The sequence below is a fragment of the Ascochyta rabiei genome, chromosome 22, assembly GCF_004011695.2.
Source record: "Ascochyta rabiei chromosome 22, complete sequence".
Classification (NCBI taxonomy): Eukaryota; Fungi; Ascomycota; class Dothideomycetes; order Pleosporales; family Didymellaceae; genus Ascochyta; species Ascochyta rabiei.
In genome coordinates this window covers 190,036-211,145 of record NC_082426.1, presented here as the reverse complement: position 1 = coordinate 211,145, position 21,110 = coordinate 190,036, and the positions used below count along the sequence as shown (strand labels likewise).

Sequence of the window (21,110 nt, the reverse complement as noted above, 5' to 3'; positions counted from 1 at the left end):
TTCCTTCTTACTTAACCTAAACGCTCTAGCTGCTTAATATAGTGCTGTTTAAGCCTCTATTAATAGTATACTTAAAAGTAGTTATAACATACATCTATAAGGCTTAAAATAACACATCTATTACTAGAGTAAACTTCTTCTACCTATTCTAGCTAGTGTAGATGTGTAGCTTTACTAAAAAGCTAATACTTAAGTCCTTTAAGGCAACAGGTATCTATCTACTTAATCCTAACGTTATTCTCTACTGCTTTGTTAAAACACTAGAGAGCTTAGATTTAGATAGGTCCTTATTATCTGTTTATAGTAATAAGGATTAGCTTAAAATAGAAACGTTGTTGCGGCGTATAGTTAAAAACTAGAGTAAGAGTAATATTAAAAAGATAAGATAATTAATCTACTATATCTTAGTTAAAACCTTACTTCTCTAGTATAAGATAGATAGCCTTAAAAAGACTCTAAAGACATAGAAGAAGCATAAAAAGAAGAGTAAAACCTTAGACTTATAGTAACAGCAGGAGTACTATAGTAGTGCAGTGTTCTAGTTACCTAGAAAGGTTAATAAAGCACGCTTCTATAAGCAAGTTAGACAATATAAGAAGAAGGAAGAGAGGCTTAGAAAAGCTACTAGTAAGGAAGTAGTAGCTGCTAAGAAGCTAGTTAAGAAGAAGGAGAAGGAGGAGAGGCGTGTAGTATAAGAGGCAGCTAAGGTAGTATATAAGAAGAAGAAGGCTAATATAGTAAATTAGAAGGCTAAACAGAAGGCTAAAAAGCAGTATTAATAATAAGAGCTTAATACTATAAAAGCTATATAATTACCTTAAAAGGGTAAAAAGAAAGCTTTATAAGTAACCTAGCTAAAAAAGTATTAAAAACATAGTCTTAGGGATAATGTTAGTAGTTATAGTCCCCTATTGCTGTCCCTAGCTTCCCTACTTAAAACCACATTACGTAGCCACAACGTTAAGTTACTAGCTAAATTTAAATAGTATATCTTTTTTATAAGTAATTAATTAGTACTACACTATAAAATTATAAAATAATAGCTGTTGTAGGTGGCTCTATAGCCTTATCTAATTTTGAGCGTTGAGGTGGTTTTCGGTCGTTGCGCGACTCCGGTCGTTGCGCGCACGGACACGGTACCGGTACAGCTGTCGGTGGTGTTGGCGCCTAGCCGTCCCGCACAGACGCGCTCCTCTCCTCTCCCAATCTCGCTCCTGCACAACGCTCGCCGCGCTTCTTGCAGCTGCTGCGCTGCGCATCCGCCCTCGTCCTCCTCGCCCTCGTCCTCCTCCCCTTCTTCTTCTTCTTCTTCTTCTTCTTCTTTTTCGTCTTCTTCGTCTTCTTCTTCTGCTCCTTCTTCTGCTCCTGTCGTTCTCTTCGCGCCCGCCCGTGGCCTTTCTTTTGTCCTTGCACGCTCCCTGTGCTGCTTGTAGGCGCTGGCGACGGCGATGCTCCTGTGTGACGCTCAAGTGTGCCAGTAGCCGCTGCGTGTTCCCCTGCCTGCCCTTCCACGCGTCGCCGAACCGTCACCGCCTGGCTGTTTGGCTGCGAAAGGCAGAATTGCTTGTCTGCAGCGCCGGCCGGTCTTGACTGCGAAAGGCAGAATTGCCTTGTCGACAGCGCCAGCCGGTCTTGACTGCGAAAGCGCACACTTACTTTGTCCCTTTCTCCGTTGGTCCCTTTTCGAATCCCACGGCCGGGCGATGGAATAGCGAACACAGCATGGCGACAAGCGCACATGCACCGCCAGGCGCGCTGGTGGTGGACGACTACAGCAGCCTGGACCCCTTCACGACGCACGACGGCCACCGCCAGCGGTACTCGGCCTTTGACAACGCCCACTTCTCCCTCTACCTCAACGGCTCCCCGGCCCAGGCCAAGCGCGCCCTTGAGGCACATCTCGCAGAGACGACGCGCCGCCTGCAGGAGACGTCGCACCTCGGCAATGCGCTCGTCCAGCAGCGCCAGGAGCTCGAGCAGCGCCTGCACGAGGTCGAGGGCCAGCAGGCAGACAACGACATTGGCCCGGAGCTGCGCGCCCGCCTGGCCGAGCTCGAGAAGGAGTTCAACGAGGTCGGCAGGGAAACCGCGCGCGCCTTCCTCCCCAAGTCGCGCGTCCCCAGCGGCGAGTCGGACGCCAACGGCGGCTCCGTCTACGCCAGCGAGGCCATGCAGTCGCCCACCAAAGTCAGCGTCCCCTCTCGCAAGCAGCGCAACCAGCAGCCCAGCCGCATCCAGGACATCACCCTGGCCACCGAGATCTCCACCTCCCTCTTGTCGCAGCTGAAGGAGCTGCAGGCTGTCCTGCTGGAGAAAGACGAGGCCCTCAAGGCCGCCGACCTGGACCGGTCCAACCTGGAAATCGAGGTCGAAGGCCTCTCGCAGCGTCTGCGCACCCTCGACGAGAGCGACTCGCGCCTCAAGGACGTCAACTGGAGTCTCGAGACCCAAGTGCGCGAATTCGAAGCGCAGTCAAAGTCGGCCTCCGACAAGGAGCACCGTCTCAACTACGCGCTGAACCTGGCCAAATCCGAAAAGTCGACGCTGGAGCGAGAGTTTGAAGAGCTCAAGGGCATGCACGCAAAGCTCAACGATGACCACATCAACAAGTCCAAGCAGCACGAGACAGAACTGTCCGGTCTGCGACGGAATCTGACCATGGGAGAGTCGGAGAGAAACGCGCTCCAACGCAAGGTGGAAGAGCTGTCCACGCAGAACCAGGAGCTTGCCAAAGCCGTAGCCTATCGAATGAGAGGCGATGAGCACAACTCGCCCGAGGAGGCATCTCCGGAGGAGAGCTTCCACGAGGGAGAAAGCTTGACCCCTGAGCACTCTCCTCCGCCCTCGCCAAGCAAGGCCACCCCTCGTCACGGCCAGCTCGAATCAGAGACCCTCAAGCACTCGCTCCAGCACGCCCACCGCATGATCCAGCAGCTCAAGAACAACATCCACCGCGAGAAGACGGAAAAGATCGAACTGAAGCGCATGCTCCAGGACGCCCGCGATGAGATCGAGTCCAACCGCAGCGAGTCCAAGGGCCCTGGAAGCGCGAGCAAGCGCAAGAAGACCGACAAGGATGTGTTTAAGAAACCAGCCCGTCCCGACCGCCTCGGAGCCTTGAGGCAAGGCAAGCAAGAGGTTGTCATGGAACTCGACGATGATGAGTGGGAAGAGCAAGACATCATCCCCTCGCCAAGCAAGCCTCAGAGGCCCCATCATTCGGTTCCTGAAGCGTTCAACAGCGGCTACTCTTCCATGGCCGAGACCAGCGCCAACGAAGCATTCGAGACTGCCAACGAGGTCTCTGATGCCGATTTCGACACTGCCAACGACGACGGTACCACTACAGAGACGGACGCTTTCCAGACTGGTGCCGAGACCCTTGATGGAGAAAGCAGCGATGAATCGACCGAGACTGAGATGGGATCGACCCAGGGAACCATTCGGAACAGGTCGCCGATCATCAGGCGAAGTCAGAGCGGCCAGAGCTACCGGGACACGTACGAGAGTACCGCCTCAAACTCCGACTACGACTCGGAAAGGGACACGCAAACACCAGGTCACAACCGTAATTCGTCTTTCAGGTTCCTCAGACCAAGTAGCTCTCGCAAGTCTGTCGCGACACCACGAGGAAGTCTTCAGGACATCTTCCACCATGGCACACCGCCCATGACGAGAGACTCCCCAGCCAGCAACAGCAACAATAGCACCCCGGCCCAGGGCAGGAGTCTGTTCGCGGAGCTGGACGGTTTGAGTGGAGGGGAAGACACAGACAGTGCTGCCGAGGGTACACCAAGTCGATCGAGCCTCTTATCTCCTGACTCTTCGCCCGAGAAAGGCGTCCTTGGGCGATCTCCTCTGCAACGAACCATACCCATGGTGGCTATGATTGATTCCAGCACAATGACAGAGCTCGATGCGCCCCAACACGTAGGCGTCTCCTCCATCCACGACATCTATGATGTTCAACCTCAGGCTCCTTTACCAGCTGCGCTGCACCTCTCGTCGCTGGTTAGCCAGGGTACAAGCCCGCAAGCGCCACTTCCGCAGCAGCTTCAGCTCTCGGCGCACGCTTTCCACCACACAGAACCGAAACTCGTGGTCCCTCCTTCGCTCAACATCTCCAACGTCTCTGGACAGGCTACCTCTCCTCAGACCCCTGCCCTTGTACCCCTGGCCATCTCATCCACCTCGTTCCACGATACGTCACCTCGGGTCCCCACAGCACCGCCCCTTGGCATCTCAACCATGGAGACTCATCACAGTCAACACACTGCACCTCAGTCCCCGCCTGCTCCCGCTTTCGACTTCTCTTCGGTCGCAGGTCATGCCACGTCGCCGCGTGCTGTACCTCCACCCGCCTTGGGCGTTTCTTCCGTGTCTGGACACACAACCGAGCCTCGCTCTGCGCCTGCACCAGATTTCAATCTTTCTCTGGTGTCTGGCCATGAGACGGAGCCGAGGGCCGCACCCGCACCTTCGTTCAACATGTCGAGTCTGTCTGCACATATGACGGAGCCCAGGGATGTTCCGAGACAGAGCTTTGGTATGTCGGAGGTCTCTGGACACGCTAGTGAGCCGAAGGACGCTCCTCGTCATTCGTTTGACATATCTTCTGTCTCTGGGCATGCGACTGAACCCCAAGATGTACCTCGTCAATTGTTCAACATGTCCTCCGTCACTGGACATGCAAGCGAGCCTCGGGATGCCACTCCCCGAGCTTTCGATATGTCTTCGGTGTCAGGCCATACAACTGAGCCTCAGCATGCGCAGGCAACACCTCTCCATTTGTCGAACTTCTCATCACACAGCACCGCACCTGTGGAGCCTACGGGTGAGAGAGGGGTACGTCAGGCTTTCGGCATGTCTTCGATGGTGCAACAGAGCACTGAGCCCAGGGAAGGCCAGGGGCTGAAGGCCCTGGCTCCCGCTGCCCTCTTTGCATCTGGTATTGCCGCTTCGCAGATGACTGAGCCCCGGGAAGCGTCGAGGTCGGTTGACGCAAGTAGCGAGGCTGCCTCAGTTCCTGACAGCCGAGAACTCAACGAGAGGGAACTTGTCAGGCAAGCTCCACTGCAGATGTCCAGCACTTCGGCACACTCAACTGCACCTGTCGAGGTACCTCGTGCACCACTGTCGACGTTCTCGACCATGTCTTCACAGGCAACGGAGCCGTACCAGCCGAAGACAACTCCCCTCCAGTTGTCTATGCACTCCTCTCAGACGACAGAGCCTTTCGCGCCCAAGCAAGCGGTCCATGCATCGTCAATCCATTCGTTCCAGGCGACAGAGCCCGTCGTGCCTAAGCAAGCTATTCATCAATTCTCGATGCCCTCATCCCAGGCAACAGAGCCGTTTGCTCCTCAGCCAGTGGCTCACCAGCTTTCTGTACATTCTGCGCAGACGACTGAGCCTGTGACACCTCAACAGCAGACCCTGCAGATGTCAACGTTGGCATCGAAGGTCACGGAACCGATCATTCTGAAGCCACAATCTCTGGAGATGTCGACATTTGCGTCAAAGACCACTGTGCCTGTTATCCCAGAACCGCAGTCCCTGCAGCTTTCATGGTTCGCTGCAGAGGCTACGGAGCCTGTGGCACCCAAGTCGGCGGTCTCGGGACTGTCCTCCCTGTCTTTCCAGGCGTCCGAGCCTGTCGAGGCACCCAAGGCGGCGCGCCCGGTCATCTCAGCAACTTCTTCGCAAACGACAGAGCCCGTTCATCCAAGGGCAGCGACTTCGACTTTCTCGATGTTTTCCTCGCAGACCACCGAGCCGCTGGAGCCGCGCAAGCAGGCGTTGCCCAAGGTTTCACTCGTCACCGCTCAGCACACCGAGCCTTTCCATCCCGCTGCGATAGCACCCGACTTCTCGGATGTCAAGACACTCCAAAGTCATGAGCCTGAGTCACCTACAGTTCCCTCGTTCTTGCCAACCCCCAGCAGGCCGTCGACAGCGAACCGTGTTTCTGCCCCACCGCTGTCGATGTCGTCTCTCTTCACGGAGCACTCGGAACCAAAAGCATCCTCAAGGCCGGTCACCGCGCGCCGCACTGTACCCGCACCATGGAAGCTTGACTTCTCTGACGCTATGTTGCCATGGAATCAAGGCAAGCAGGTAGAGCAGGAAACAGCCCCTACTAGTGACAGAGCTGTCCGCACTCCACTCACGCCTATCAGCACGAATGCCACACAGAAAGCCCCACGTATGCCCATGACCGATGGCGGTACTCAAACCATGGTCTCTGCCGAGCAAATCGACAAGTTGTTGCTCGCTCGCAGCAACAGATACTCCGGAACCATTGCTACAGCTGACGTTGAGAAATCTCTGTCGCCACCTGATTCACCCAGCAGGAGACATTCCGGTGAGCGTCTCCCTCGACGCCCTGGCAGCTCTGGTAGTATCCGATCCCGTGCTGCATCTCCGCCGCCCCTGCCGGCGGACCACAAGCAGGTCATCGCTGCCGCTGCTCTCAAACAGCCGCTGTTACCCCCAACGACGCCTGGGACGATGGGACCTCCTGTCATGCCAGCCTCGGCTTACAAGAAGCCTTCAACACCCTCACTCAGGACAGGTACAGCAACTCTGACACCCAAGACCGGTGGTACCACGCCACGTGCGCGTCCGCGGTCTACGAACCGCAGCGATGCTCGTAGTGGGGCATCGTCGCCAATAAGTCGCCGCTCATCCATTTCTTCCTTCACGTCCGAGGTCGACCAACGCTTTAACATTGCAGGTGGGCCATCTTTCGCCCCGCCAGGAGTGCCAGTCGGTGCTACCGATCCTCGCATGATCCAGGCAATCACCCAGACGATGATCGGTGAGTATCTTTGGAAGTACACTCGCAAGACCCTCGGAGGCGGCATGTCTGACACTCGTCACCGCCGGTTCTTCTGGATCCATCCCTACACAAGGACCCTGTACTGGAGCGATAGAGACCCCCAGACAGCTGGAAAGACGGAACTCAAAGCAAAGAGTGTGGCGATCGAGTCTGTCGAAGAGGTCGAAGACTCGAACCCAATGCCCCCCGGCCTCCACCAAAAGAGCCTGCTCGTCTTCACACCTGGTCGATCGATCAAATTTACTGCTGCTACAGGCAAGCGCCACGAAACATGGTACAACGCACTCAGCTACTTGTGCCAACGTGTCGAGGAGGGAAGCGAGCAGCCTGAGCAAAAGCCTTCCGAGTCTCCGGCATCGAACGAGATCCAGGATGAGTTCAACGCTGGGTACCGGAGCGCGTCGCGAGCCACTGGCCGATCGAGAGCTTCCATGTCTTCCCGCGTCAGTCGACACGCCAGTGCAAGCCGTGACGAAGTGCCTACGCTTCGACAGCACCACGTCACCCCGCAACGCGCACCTTCTACGGAGCCCGGGCAAGCTGGTTCCATGTCTGGTCGCTTCAGCAGCATGCTGCGACCCAATTCTGCCATGCGAGGATCTTTCTCGAGCCGCCGAAGCCGAATCACCGCGAGTACGTTTGAGGAGCCAAGCAACGCCACCATGGATCTCAGTCGCGAAATCCACGACCATGTTGAGCGCGACATTGAAGGTTTGGTCAATGTTCGTGCTTGCTGTGACGGCAAACACGACGTCGGTCATCTGCACATGCACACTGTGAAGAGCCGACACAACGGCAGCAACAACCTGAACAATCGGCCATCTTTCATCGGCTCGCTGACTTCACGGTCGAGCTCACGCGCTGATACACGCGCGGAGTCGCGCACTGAGTCGCGGACAAATTCACGGACCGAATCACACGCAGAAGCTCGCGACGATCGGATACGACACCAGACCGACATGGAGGCTGCCAACTTCAGCGCTGGTGGTTAACCTCCCACCCCACTACCTTCCCACAACACCTCTTAGTGTTTGTTGTACCAACATGCACACTCCATAGTCATTTAATCTGACTGACAGTCTCTGTTTTCTTAGTTATCAGTATCAGCATCAGCAATCTTCGCGAAATCCATTCTCTATTTCCTATGTGTCTCTTCCTTCGTCAACGTTTCTGTATTCGGACATTGCCTCTCAGCTTGGGTTCGCTCGAAGCGGCAGATTCAGCTAGATTGTGGGCGGAGGAGCATCTGGACCTGGGGTTCAGCCATCAGACATCAAATGGTCGATTTCCAGGACAGGATCGACTGGGGTTTCAGATGGGATGCTGAAGTGCCGAGGAAGCGCACCTAATGACTTTCCTTTGCCTAGACCGCACGTGTACTCTCAACTCTCCGCTTGGAAATTGCCGCTCATCTGTCTTGTATGCACTGTTGGTGCTGCTTAGGCGCGGGTTGTCTTGTATGGTAATGTCTTAAGCGCGCATGGAGCTGGCGCATGTCGATTGTAGAAGGGAAATCGAGAAATGTCTAAACTGGTGCATTGTGTAGGAAGCTGTGACGAGCTCTGTGTGCTACATGTTAAATGATCTGGACCGCTGCGCATGAACCTTCCCCACACCAACGCGTGAATGGAGTCGGGGACTCCATGCCGGACTGATGACTGACGTGTGGCTTGCCAAGCCATTCTGCCGGCGGTGAACGTCACCAAACTTTTGCCCACTACACGCGTCTCTCTCACAACCAACGACATCATACGCACTCTCCAACTAACAATTTCTTCTCTGTCTCTACGACTGCGCTCAGCTACCCCGTAGTAATATTGACATCTTCCTGTGCACAAACCATCTAATACCCTTGTAACCCATACACGACGTCCAGCTCTGCAGCTTCCTCTGCTTGCGCCGAGTCCATTACCCACTCACCCTCAAAAACCACACAACCGTCACCATGGCGCGTAACTCTGAAAAAGCGCACTCGATGCTGTTCCGCTTCCGCGCGGCCCAAGCTGCCGAAGCAGGAATAATCGACATTTCGCGAACGCGGCGCCCAAAGCTCATCACATCCGTGACCTCGATCCCCGTGTGCGAGAAATGGCGCGGGCAGGTGCTCAAAGAGATCAGCCGCAAGGTGACGAAGATCCAAGACGAAGCGCTCTCCGACTACCAGATCCGCGACCTCAACGACGAAATCAACAAGGCGATGCGCGAGAAGCACATGTGGGAGTCGCAAATCCGGAATCTGGGCGGGCCCAACTACATGCGCGGCGGGCGCGTGCTGGACGAGGACGGGCGCGAGGTTCCCGGTGGCGGGAAGGGGTATCGGTACTTTGGGCGCGCGAAGGAGCTCCCCGGCGTCAAGGAGCTGTTTGAGCGGCAAGCCCGCCCCGAAGACGACGACGGCGCGCGGCAGGGTGGCGAGAAGCGCAGCGAGTTGCGGCAGCGCGTCGATGCCGGGTACTACGGGTACAATCTCGACGAAGAGGACGGCACACTGCTGAAGTACGAGGAGGCAAAGGAGAAGGAAGCGTGGGATCAGTTTATGGCGCTTGGTGATCACCTCGACGAGAAGCCGGGGAAGCCGCAGCGCGAGTGGATCGAGTTACCCGGCGACGCGGGCGACGGCGTGCGCTGGCGCGTCCCCTCGCTCGACGAAGTCGACCGCGAGCTCGTCGAGCGGAGACGGAGGAAGCTGCTCGAGAAACTGGGCTAGGCTACTCCACCTCGCCACCAGCCGGGCAGGGCACAGCGCGAGTGGAGAAGAAGGAAGCCGCTGGAAAAGCTGAGACAAGGCCGTTTAACACTCGTTATCCCAACCTCTCTCCCTCTCTCCCTCTCTCTTGCAAACGCTCTCCATGTCGGTTCTTATCTACTCAACGCTATAACGCTGCAGAGCTAGCATTAAGAAAAGCGTACAGAAATAAAAATAATTCTACAACTACCACTAACGCAGTGAAACACTCCAAAATCTCACCGAAAATCACGAAAATCACAACCCTTTATCTCAACAACCACCTTATAGAATTTTCTGAAACTTTTAGGATGGTATTGCATAAGTATCAATAAACACATACTTAGGTTCTAGCTTTATAGCTATAATAGTTATAGAGATAGCCTGCAAACACCCCTGTAAAACAGTACTCGCTTAATAACTTCTGTATTATAGATCCTAGCACTCTAAGACTGTTAAATCCTCCTATTTGTATAGGTGCAGCCCTGTCCTACAAATTTCAGAAGATTTAATCTCATGGTTGTTGAGATATAGAGTTGTGATTTTGGGTAGTTTTGGTGGGGTTTTAAGTGATCACGCTCACTTGTATGATCTGCTCACCTTTAAGGTCACTAAAATTAACACTGTCGTTATCCTATAACGACAACAACAACCACCACCACCACACTTCGCAAACCAACCCACCAGAACCTCCCGCTACAGATCACTACCACCCTAAGCATAGTAGACGGATAAACCGGGGAGACACGGAAAGGGCAGTCTAGAGGGCGTTTGGAATTCACGTGAAGTCGAGGTGTGGAAGGTCGTGCGGGGACGGGTAAGAGATAGCGGGTGTAGAGTAAGAACTAGCTGCAGCGGTGCATGTTTTCTCCGCGGTTCTGGGTACTGGCTTCCACGGATGGTGTGTATGGGGTGTGTGTCGCTAACAAACGCGTAGGGCTGTTGTGTTGAGTTGAGTGTAGGGGGTGTGAAGTGAGTGGTTGGTAAAGCATGAGTACGAGGTGGGAACAGCTTCTGCGCGCGCTGAGATACCAACATCAAGAACATCCTGAATTCTCTCTGCTATTTTTGAGCGGTCTGTTGTCGAACGCTACCTAAACCAATGTGCTGGATTCTAAACATGCGTTCTAAATTATGACTTCTTTACGTTGAGATTGCTCTGGCGATGGCGAGGTTTGCTGTTAGTAGCCTTGAACAGGTGGGGCTGAGGTGTCTAGGGTCGCGTTGTTCAGGAGATAGAACCGCATCGGCACTCTTGTAAAAGGACTGAGCGAAACAAATTCTGAGGTGGTTTCAGACAGAGGGGGTCAGTATTCAGAGAGGGAGAGGGACTGGAAGTAGATTGTTACGGTGTTCTGAACGAATGCGTGGATCAAGTGTGTTGGAAACAACAGATGTAGCAGGTTCGTCGCTGTGAGTGCTCTTGTCTCCTTCCAGGGAAAAGATCAGTTCAAATTGTCAACAAAGTAATTAGAGCTGGGAAATCGGTAGATTGCGTCTGCCTCGCATCAACATCTAACATCGGGCGTGAGGATCCACCACTGACGGTGAACTCAGTACGTGCACCTCCCACAATACCCGCAGTCATCGGCGGAACAAGCAGTAAAGTCCTTCCCATCATCATCCGAGTCATCATAAGAATCGTCGAAAGAGTCGTTGGGGAAATCGGGGGATGCTCCGTACCCCGTATCTTCAGTGAACTGAAACCCCCCGTCGCTTTCGCACCGCCTTGCCCATTCCTCGCTCAGCGCCGTGGGTAGGGCGTGCACACCATCTCCAACCTGTTTCCGAATCTCGAGCTCACCTGTGCCGGAACAATAGACTTCGAGCAGCCCGCCTTGATCGGCCTTGGCGACGTCAATGATCTTCTTGAGCAGCGCGATAAGAAGGCGGATCGATCGGGCGTTGTCCTTCTCCCAGGTAGATACGAGGGACCGGACATCCTGAATCTGGATGTCTTCGAACATACCCGCGCCGTCGTGGTAGGCGACGATGAAGTTGGGGATCTGTTTGAGCCAGAGCTGTGGTGTGATGTCGTCCATGTTGATCTCTTTCTTGTATTTGCCGGAGCGGGTCTTGAGATCAAAGATTGAATTCTGTGAGACAATGCTCCCGCGGTGCCTGATGGTAAGGGGGCCTGTGCTGGTAGTTTGTGGGTTAGATACAGCTGTGCCGGCGAGGGTCTGGGCGAGGACATCTTCGGACGGCAAAGCGGCTGGATCCTTTCCACGAGAAGCCTCGGAGCTCGATGGTTTGGTAGAGTTGTCGAAGAACCCGTCGCATTCGAATCGAACGAGACATTGCAAACCACCAAGATTATACTGCACGATGCGTTGATGGGTCTCAGAGCCCTGCACACCCTTTGGCCAGGTTGTGTACGCTTCAGGGAAGGTATGGCCGAAGCCACGCACACCCTCGATGAGTTCTTTGGGATCGTTCTCTTTGCGAATGAGGAACACGATGTCGCCTATGGTCTCGACACTGAAACGAAAGGCCTTGTCTATGCCACGCACGAAACGAAGTAGGTTACCTAGCGTACTTCCACAGGCGAAGAAATCAGCTCCTACTATGGTATCGTCTGTAGTGTCCATAATGGCTTTTACAGCAGGTGCGATGGGGTATTCGGGGTAGTGTGCGGCATTTGGATCCCGATAGTAGGTGCCACTATCTTCTGGCAGTCTCCGAGCGATCTTCAAAGGGGTCCATTGAGGAGGTTGACCTTAGTCCTGTCAGAACTTCACTCATGTTCTTTTCGCGAACGAAGACTCACCTGGGACCAAAATAGTGGAGTGTTCGGCTAGCCAGTTGTAGGACGCGACGTATTGGCAGTCCTCTATCTGTGGAAGGGATAGATGGGTGTTTGACGGTTCCAGGTTTGAGGTTCGAAGCGAGACCAAAAGCTCTCCCAGCGGATATTTGGTGAGATCAGGTTTCACTGGATCCTGGCGCTTCACAAAAGGACGAGACGATCCACCACGTCCTCTTCGAGGGGCATATCCACCTCGGCCGCCGCTTAGACTTGTCATGAAGGACATTGCAATACAAGTTGGATGTCGAGGTGAAAAATGAATGATGCAGTAGACAAGGCTGAGCGGGGTTTGAGCAGCGAAAAGGAAATGATACGGCAAATCCAGACATGGGCGATGCCTGAGCAAGGCTGAGCGCGTAGCCTGCCTACAAGCGCTTCCTGCACTCTGAGGTGGCACAGCTTCAAAACAAGGAACGGCCATTTGTTTGTGGTATGCCAGAGCATGCAGGCAGAATGCTGGCAAGCCGCGCCGCATACAACAACCCTCTCTTATCTTCCAATCGTTTGCACAGCTTGCTATCATAAGGTTTCTCGGACAAACTGATGCCTTGTGCCACCATTTCGCTGCAGGCGCTGAGTGAGTATAAGTTGACACCTGCATCCGTGAATGTTGCTCAAGCAGCATCCTACTTTCTGATTAGCCAATCCCCAAATATCAACATCTCTGAGACCCATGACGGAACCAGACGTTTCGAAGCGCGCTGCAGGTCTGAAGAAGCTTTTCAACGCGGTCATACATGGAAATCGAGACCTGAAGAGTGCAGCCGATGGTGATCGCTTCCTGGAGGCGCTATGTGCCCAAGAAGATGTGTCGAAATGCGTGGAGGTCCTGATCTCTGCCCCCGCCGCGCTAGGCCTGATCGCTCGCGCCTTCCGCTTTTCGAACAGCAGCACCTTCATCAATGGACACGCCACGTCCGTACTACTGCGCCTCTCTGATCCATCACTGAAACAACTCTACGGAGGCCAATTCTTGCATCGGATCATTGAGGCCGTTGTCAACCCTCCTTCGTTCTGGAATACACTTGTCGAATCACACTATGCACGCTTACTCACGCCTGCAGCTTCTCACGCGTTTGCGTGGCTGCTCCTTGGAATTCTCATTTCGCATACCGAGCAAGTCCAAGATGTGCGAGATGTTGCTGAGCGAGTGACGAGCGATGGGTCGCTTATCAGTTCAGAGTCGTTGGAAGTACGAAATCTTGGACAAAAGATCAAACACGTCCTTGAAAGCACGTCGAGTGAAAGTGTCGATGGCCCTGGCGGACGACATGACAACGATCATGCAGACTTTCGAAAGATTCAGATTCTACCGACGCCAGATGAATTCGCCTCCAGTGACACACCGTTTTATCGGTGTGCAGATGCCGTCAGTTCCACTAGTACAGGTGAACGAGGGTTGGTTCACGTTGACAACCAATTCCGGCTACTTCGTGAAGACCTGCTCGGAGAGCTGCGCAACGATTTTCAGATCGCCACTAATCAGAAGAAGGGTCGACGTAAGACAGTCCTTGCAAACTTGGATTTCGCTGGTATTGATTGTGGCTCCGTTGCAAGACGCAAGGTCTGTTTGCTCCGACTCCGATGTCTGGACGATATTCCCCAGCTCAAGACCATGACGGACAATGCGGCTAGGAAAAGCTTCATCAAGAACCCACGCAACAAAAACGTGATGAAACACCAGTCGCTTGGCTGTTTGGTCAGCAACGGAAATATCATCGCTTTTGCGAGCGTGGAGCGAGACGAGGAAATGCTCAGCCAGTGCCCTGCTGTAATCGTTCTGCGCATCTCAGAGGCAGTTTCCTTCCGGAAGGTTCTTCTCGCTTGCAAAACGAAAGCCGACCTACGTTTCGTTCAGGTTGACACAGCAGTTTTCGCTTACGAGCCGATCCTCAAGTGTCTTCAGACTATAGTGGACCTCCCGCTGCAAGATCAATTGCTCGATTTACAGCCCGGTGCGACTGAAGTCTTTTCTGGCATTCAACCAACCAATATCGTCAATACCATCAGCGACATGTGTCATGGTGACCTCAAAGATGTCGTTGGAACCAATCGACCCGTGGAGCTAGATAGAGCGCAAACGGAGTCGCTTATCGCAGGCTTGACAAGAAGAGTCAGTCTGATACAAGGTCCTCCCGGTACGTACACGTTCCCACACATCCACACTCGGGTTTGAGTCCTTTATGCAAAACATGCATTCTACTGTGTTTTCTTGAAGACACCCTTACTATATCATGACGAAAGTGACTTCTCTTATTGACATTGTTACCAGGAACTGGGAAATCCTTCATTGGAGCCCTCATCGCTAAGATTTTGAGCAACAATACCAAAGAAACCATCTTGGTACTGACCTACACCAATCACGCCCTTGACCAATTCTTGGAAGATTTACAGAAGATTGGGATCCCAAATGATGTGATGCTTCGTCTGGGATCGAAGTATTCCACCGCCACCAAGGCTCTAACCATGGCTGAGCAGGATAGCACGTACAGAGTGACACCGCAGATTCGCAACATGATCACAACTCAGAAAAGCGCGGCTGAACATTATCACGATGCTTTGGTGGATAAAATTTCCCAGTTCAGTGCCTTTCGCCTCAGTAACCAGGCTGTCTTGGATTATCTTGAGTTCTCAGAAGACTCTGAGTTCTTTGATGCATTTCAGGTCCCTGTTCATGACGATGACATGATCCAGATTGGAAGGGCCGGAAAAGCAATAACCAGGACGTACCTTCTGGACCGATGGATGACAGGCCAAGATGCTGGGACGTTCCGGGCAGATGCCGAAAACAGATACTCTCACGTCTGGTCGATTGAAGCAAAAGCTCGCACTGGACTTTGGGCCCGTTGGCAACAAGACATCTTGAATGAGCAGATTGCTGAGGTTGGTACGTCCTTCATGATGTACAATGACTGTCAAGAGCAAGTAAATCAGCTTTTCAAGGAAAAGTATACACACACCATGCGTCAGAAGCGCATTATCGGGTGTACGACTACTGCAGCTGCAATGTACACACAGGAGCTGCGAAAGGCTGCACCTGGCATTGTTTTGGTGGAAGAAGCTGGCGAGATACTCGAGAGCCATATTCTGACAGCTTTGACTTCGCGCACAAAACAACTCATCTTGATTGGCGATTACAAGCAGTTGAGACCGAAAGTCAGCAATTACTCATTGACTCTCGAGAAGGGGGAGGGATACAATCTGAACGTCTCTCTGTTTGAGAGGTTGGTTCTCGCTGACGTTCCACACACGACGCTCATAAAGCAGCACCGCATGCGCCCAGAGATATCGGCTCTCGTCAAGGAACTCACATATCCCGAGTTGAAGGATGCTGAAAAGACACAAGGGAGACCTGCACTGCGCGGCTTTCAGGACAATGTCATATTCGTCTCCCATGCGCATCCGGAGATGAACGCAGACCAGATTGCCGACAGGCGCGATGAAAACACCAAGTCTAGCAAAGAGAACACATATGAGGCGGACATGGTACTGCGATGTGTTCGCTACCTCGGGCAGCAGGGGTACAATACTGAGGACATAGTCATCCTCACGCCGTACCTGGGCCAGCTGTACCTTCTGATGAAGACGCTAACTGCAGAAAACGACCCCTTTCTCAACGACTTAGACTCATACGAACTGATCCGTGCCGGTCTCCTCTCACCAGCTGGGGCAAACATATCAAAGCGAAGGATTCGAATCTCAACCATTGGTAAGTAAAACTACGATTACATTCTTTCGCGGTTGGTTTACATGGATATATTCACTGAAACGGCCAGATAACTACCAAGGTGAGGAAAGTGACATCGTCATAGTCTGTCTTACGCGCAGCAACTCTGCCGGAGACATAGGCTTCATGTCAGCTCCGCAACGAGTCAACGTCATGCTGTCTCGTGCGCGCAACGCTATGCTGATCATTGGCAACCCGGACACCTTCACGAATAGTCGAAAGGGTAAGGCTGTCTGGGTACCACTGATGAATAAATTAAAACTCGATGGTCGTGTCTATAGCGGGTTCCCAGTCAAGTGTGAGCAACACCCAGACAAGACTGCGCTCCTCACGGAGAAGGAGCATTTCGACTTAGTGTGCCCTGATGGAGGCTGTTCCGAACCATGGTACGAACTGCTTACCTCGAAGACAAATCTCGCTAACTAGGCCAGTGGAAAACTTCTCAGCTGTGGATTGCACAAATGTCCTTATCGCTGTCATCAGCTAAACGACCACTCAAAGATGAAATGTATGGCCATTGTGTCATCTACGTGCTCAAACAAGCATAAGGTATCCCGAAAATGTCACGACAAAGCCGCAGATGTCTGCAAAAAGTGTGAAGCTGCGATACGAGCTCAAGAGAAGCGTCGCCAACGCGACCATGAGCTGGATCAGGAAAGAGAAGCAAAACAACGAGCTTACCTGGCCAAACTCGTTGAGATAGAGGATGAAATCGAGCACCAGAAAAGGTTACTCAAAGTTCAAGCTGAAGTGACAGGCCAGGAGGCCGCCCTGGCTCAGAAACGAAAAGATCTTGAGACCTTCAAGAACAAAGTATCGAATTCGACTGGACATACAAAGCCAAGTGCTTCGGCACACACCACTAACCAAGCCCCAGCAGCTACAGTCCAGGACCCGAAAACAAGCAACGCAACGACTCAGAATCAAAACACTAACCAGCAGGACGGTACAACCGATAGTGCAGGATCCGCATCTGCTTGGAATCAGAGTGAAGCTAAGGACGACTGGGAACAACAGAAAAAGTTCGACGGCGCGGAGAACGAAGCTTTGGATCTCTTGATGCCCATGATAGGTAAAAAGCACATGACTTGGTATAAGCATTGTCTTACAAAGTGAGTAGGTCTGGAGTCTGTAAAGGAAAAATTCCTTGCGATCAAGAGTAAAGTCGACACACTCGTACGCCAAAATGTCCCATTGAGCGGTGAGCGGTTTGGTGCAGCCCTCCTGGGAAACCCCGGCACAGGTAAGCTTTGCTAGATGGCATCTGCCTGATATCGGATCTGACACTCTCTAGGCAAAACCACTGTCGCACGCCTCTATGCTCAATTCCTCGGCCAGGTCGGCGCGCTTCCCGGTGATCATTTCTTTGAAACATCAGGCTCAACCCTCGCAAATGGCGGTGTCTCTGCATGTAAGGCGCACATCGACGAAATTCTCGAAGCAGGTGGCGGTGTCTTCTTCATTGATGAGGCCTACCAGCTGGTCTCTGGGAATAGTCCTGGCGGGAAAGCTGTGATGGATTATCTTCTCGCCGAAATCGAGAACTTGACCGGGAAAATGGCTTTCGTACTGGCCGGCTACCACAAGCAGATGGAAGCTTTCTTTGCTCACAACCCAGGCATTCCAAGCCGCATCCCTATCGAGATGGAGTTCCATGATTACGACGATCGAGAACTGCAAGAAATCTTCTGTCACTACCTCAACAAGAAGTACAGGGGAAGCATGATGATTGAAGATGGGATGTCTGGGCTTTACGTGCGTATCGTGGCTCGCCGAATTGGGCGAGGTCGTGGATGCGAGGGGTTTGGCAACGCCCGTGCTGTACAGAACAAGATCTCACAGATCACAGAACGCCAGGCTAAGCGCATTCGGAAGCAGAGGCGAACAAGCATACGATCGAATGACTATTACTTGACCAAGGAAGACCTTATAGGACCGGAACCTGCGGCTGCGCTGCAGAACAATGCAGCGTGGTCGAAGTTGCAAAAGCTAATCGGTCTGGCTTCAGTTAAAGAGACCGTGCAAACACTGCTTGATGGAATCCAAACCAACTACAAAAGAGAGCTTGAAGAGAAGCCTCTTGTGGAATACTCATTGAACAAGTGCTTCATTGGATCTCCGGGTACAGGGAAGACGTCCGTAGCCAAACTGTACGGTCAAATCCTAGCGGACATCGGCCTTCTGTCGAACGGCGAAGGTGAAATGACCCAGTGAACTTCCTATGGACTGACTAACGAAAGACCAGTTGTTGTTAAGAACCCAGCGGACTTTATCGGCAATGTCATCGGAGGGTCCGAGGCCAATACCAAGGCTATTCTGGCCTCAACGGTAGGCAAGGTCCTCATCATTGACGAAGCCTACATGTTAGCTGGCAATTCTGGCGATTCTTCGAAGACTGCGGATATCTTCAAGACCGCGGTCATCGACACCATTGTGGCGGAGGTTCAAAGCCGAATCGGCGAAGATCGCTGCGTCCTTCTCCTTGGATACAAGGATTTGATGGAGGGAATGTTCCGCGACGTTAATCCAGGCCTAGCAAGGCCTAGCAAGGCGGTTTCCTTTAGAATCGGCTTTCGTATTCGAGGACTTTGATGATACAGACCTTCAGCGCATCCTGGATCTGAAACTACAGGACATTGGCTTCAATGCGACTGACCAGGCGAAACGAGTGGCTATGGATGTGCTCCGGCGAGCCCGGAACCGTCCTAACTTTGGCAACGCTGGCGAAGTTGACATCGTCCTTGACCGAGCGAAGGGCCTGCACCAGAAGCACTTGTCCGCCGGCAAGGTTTCCGACCGCGACACTCTCGAAGCAATCGACTTCGACCCCGAATTCGACAGAGGTGACCGTGCTGCAACCAACCTACCCGCATTATTCCAGGATGTTGTGGGATGCGGTGACTTGATCACACAGCTCCAAGGCTACCAAACGACTGCTGCCAACATGAAACTTCTTGGGATGGACCCTCGTGAACAGATTCCTTTTAGTTTCCTGTTTAAGGGTCCACCGGGGACTGGCAAAACCACGACAGCTCAGAAGATGGGCAAAGTCTACTACGACATGGGTCTCCTCAGTGCGGCCAAGGTTGTGCAGTGCTCAGCCACTGACCTTATTGGTCAATACATAGGTCACACTGGACCCAAGGTACAGAAGAAAATGCAATCAGCCATGGGAAAGATTCTCTTTATCGATGAAGCTTACCGTCTAGCCGAGGGTAAATTCGCCACCGAAGCCATGGACGAAATTGTGGACTGCATGACGAACCCGAAATATGCGAAGAAGCTGATCATCATTCTCGCCGGCTATGACAAAGATATTGATCGACTCATGAGCATGAATCCGGGACTTACCAGCCGTTTCCCAGAGACGATCTTCTTCAAGCATATGGAACCAGCGACCTGCCTTGAGTTGCTCACGAAAGACTTGAAGAGAAGGAAAAATGCACCACTTGACCTCTCAGTAATCACGCCACCATCTTCTGGGCTTGAAACCCAAATTCTTGAGCTCTTTGCCAAGCTTTCCAAGCTGGAGTCCTGGGGTAACGGTCGCGACGTGAAGGCCCTCGCCGACAGCATGTTCGGCAAACTGATTTCGACGCCCATCGATACCGTGAGTTCATTGATTCTGACCGAAGAAATTATCCTCGGGGCCATGCGGGACACTCTTGAAGATCGGTCTCGACGTAATGCAGCTGTAGGCACGTCTCGCTCTCTGAAAAACCCACCACATTATCGAGAAGGACCACAAGCAGATCAGCAGCATCAGCAGCCGCCGCAACATCAAGCGCCTGACACATCGACAAAAGCGGCAGCACCAAACGTTACAGCTACGCAGTCAGCCGCTGTGATTGTGAAGAAGCAGGATGAGCAAATACAAAGGCGAGACACCTGCATGGTAGAAAAGCCCAACGCAGATCCTCTCGACGCCATCTTCAATGTAAAGCGTGATCCTGGGGTATCCGACGCCGTGTGGGAACAACTCGAGCAGGACAAGCACGCTTTGTTCGCTAGAGAACGCGAGTACAAATTGCAGCAGGAAAAGAAGCAGGAAGAGGAGCAACAGATCAAGGACATTATTCGGGCCGAGAAAGCCGCAGCTGACGAAGAGGAGCGACGCAAGCTCGAACAGAAGAGGATTGAGGCCGAGCTGGAGCGGCGACGGAAAGATGCAGAGCTCGCTGCTATAGAAGAGCAGCGCGCAAAGGAGAAACAGGCTCAGCGAAGGCTGAAGGAGCTGGGTCCATGCCCTGCAGGCTACATGTGGATCAAACAGAGCAGTGGTTATAGATGTGCGGGAGGGAGCCACTGGCTTAGCGATGCACATCTCGGGCTGTGAGAGTGGTCGGGTGCACATACAGAGAGGTATCGTACCCAAGGCGGAAAGAACAAGGAAAAAGCAATCAAGGAGAGACGCGACGGACGTCTTGGTGATTCTCCATAGTCTTTACGATACACAACAATGAACGTAAAGATCAAAGACAACTGTTCCTGGACAGACTGGGCTATAAGAAGCCATTCGGTGATTATCAAAACAAAGCATTGACGGTGATCTATAGAGTTGGGCCGAGACTGGGCATGCGCCGGAATTGCGCCAATCAGAATTAACGGGACGATTTAAAATCAGCGCTGACAAAATCGCTGACGATCCGCCGGTAGCCGGACCCCTCCACATCCGCTCCAGTCGTTGAGCTGGAAAGCTTACCAACTCCAGCCACGACTTCCTCTTCGGCACGATTGCATTGAAATCACACCCTCGAAAACCACCTTTGATATGTAGAACAGGATCGCATCAATTCCGTGTAATGACAGTATCATTCCGCATTCGTCGAAGATGGCCTCTGTTTCGTCCGTGTAGCAGGGTGGTGCCCTGGTGGCCCTCGCGCCGACGGTAGGTATATGAGCATTGCCTTCGCCATTAATGCCATGTCACAACATCGCTCAGCACTTGCTTTCAGGTAACTACATATCGTTGCTTTCCCTCTTCCAAGGGTTTCATTCAATCACAGCA

The 21,110-nt window shown here is 52.8% G+C and overlaps 5 protein-coding genes across 5 annotated transcripts, besides 5 other annotated features; 4 read left to right on the top strand and 1 right to left on the bottom strand.

The window, feature by feature from the left end:
* Positions 1-1,139: part of a mobile genetic element that runs on past the window's edge.
* Positions 1,140-1,722: 583 nt separating this feature from the next.
* On the top strand, positions 1,723-7,833 carry EKO05_0011281 (uncharacterized protein; the record flags this gene model as incomplete). Its single annotated transcript, XM_038947518.1, has 1 exon — positions 1,723-7,833. One exon carries the CDS (start codon positions 1,723-1,725, stop codon positions 7,831-7,833), a length of 6,111 nt encoding a protein of 2,036 aa, XP_038792467.1.
* Positions 7,834-8,786: 953 nt separating this feature from the next.
* EKO05_0011280 (NineTeen Complex (NTC) component) lies at positions 8,787-9,548 on the top strand (the record flags this gene model as incomplete). Its single annotated transcript, XM_038947517.1, has 1 exon — positions 8,787-9,548. The coding sequence occupies one exon, from the start codon at positions 8,787-8,789 to the stop codon at positions 9,546-9,548; it is 762 nt and encodes a 253-aa protein (XP_038792466.1).
* A 104-nt stretch (positions 9,549-9,652) lies between these two features.
* Positions 9,653-9,676: a tandem repeat.
* A 110-nt stretch (positions 9,677-9,786) lies between these two features.
* Positions 9,787-10,164: a dispersed repeat.
* Positions 10,045-10,186: a dispersed repeat.
* A 933-nt stretch (positions 10,187-11,119) lies between these two features.
* On the bottom strand, positions 11,120-12,601 carry EKO05_0011279 (uncharacterized protein; the record flags this gene model as incomplete). The annotated part of the gene is made up of 2 exons (XM_038944486.1): positions 11,120-12,285; positions 12,337-12,601. 2 exons carry the CDS (start codon positions 12,599-12,601, stop codon positions 11,120-11,122), a joined length of 1,431 nt encoding a protein of 476 aa, XP_038792465.1.
* Positions 12,602-13,048: 447 nt separating this feature from the next.
* On the top strand, positions 13,049-18,694 carry EKO05_0011278 (uncharacterized protein; the record flags this gene model as incomplete). The annotated part of the gene is made up of 7 exons (XM_038944300.2): positions 13,049-14,513; positions 14,648-16,084; positions 16,152-16,488; positions 16,534-17,174; positions 17,223-17,345; positions 17,397-18,299; positions 18,348-18,694. 7 exons carry the CDS (start codon positions 13,049-13,051, stop codon positions 18,692-18,694), a joined length of 5,253 nt encoding a protein of 1,750 aa, XP_038792464.2.
* Positions 18,695-18,776: 82 nt separating this feature from the next.
* EKO05_0011277 (uncharacterized protein) lies at positions 18,777-20,438 on the top strand (the record flags this gene model as incomplete). Its single annotated transcript, XM_059637953.1, has 1 exon — positions 18,777-20,438. One exon carries the CDS (start codon positions 18,777-18,779, stop codon positions 20,436-20,438), a length of 1,662 nt encoding a protein of 553 aa, XP_059493936.1.
* Positions 19,850-19,885: a tandem repeat.
* Positions 20,439-21,110: the final 672 nt, after the last annotated feature.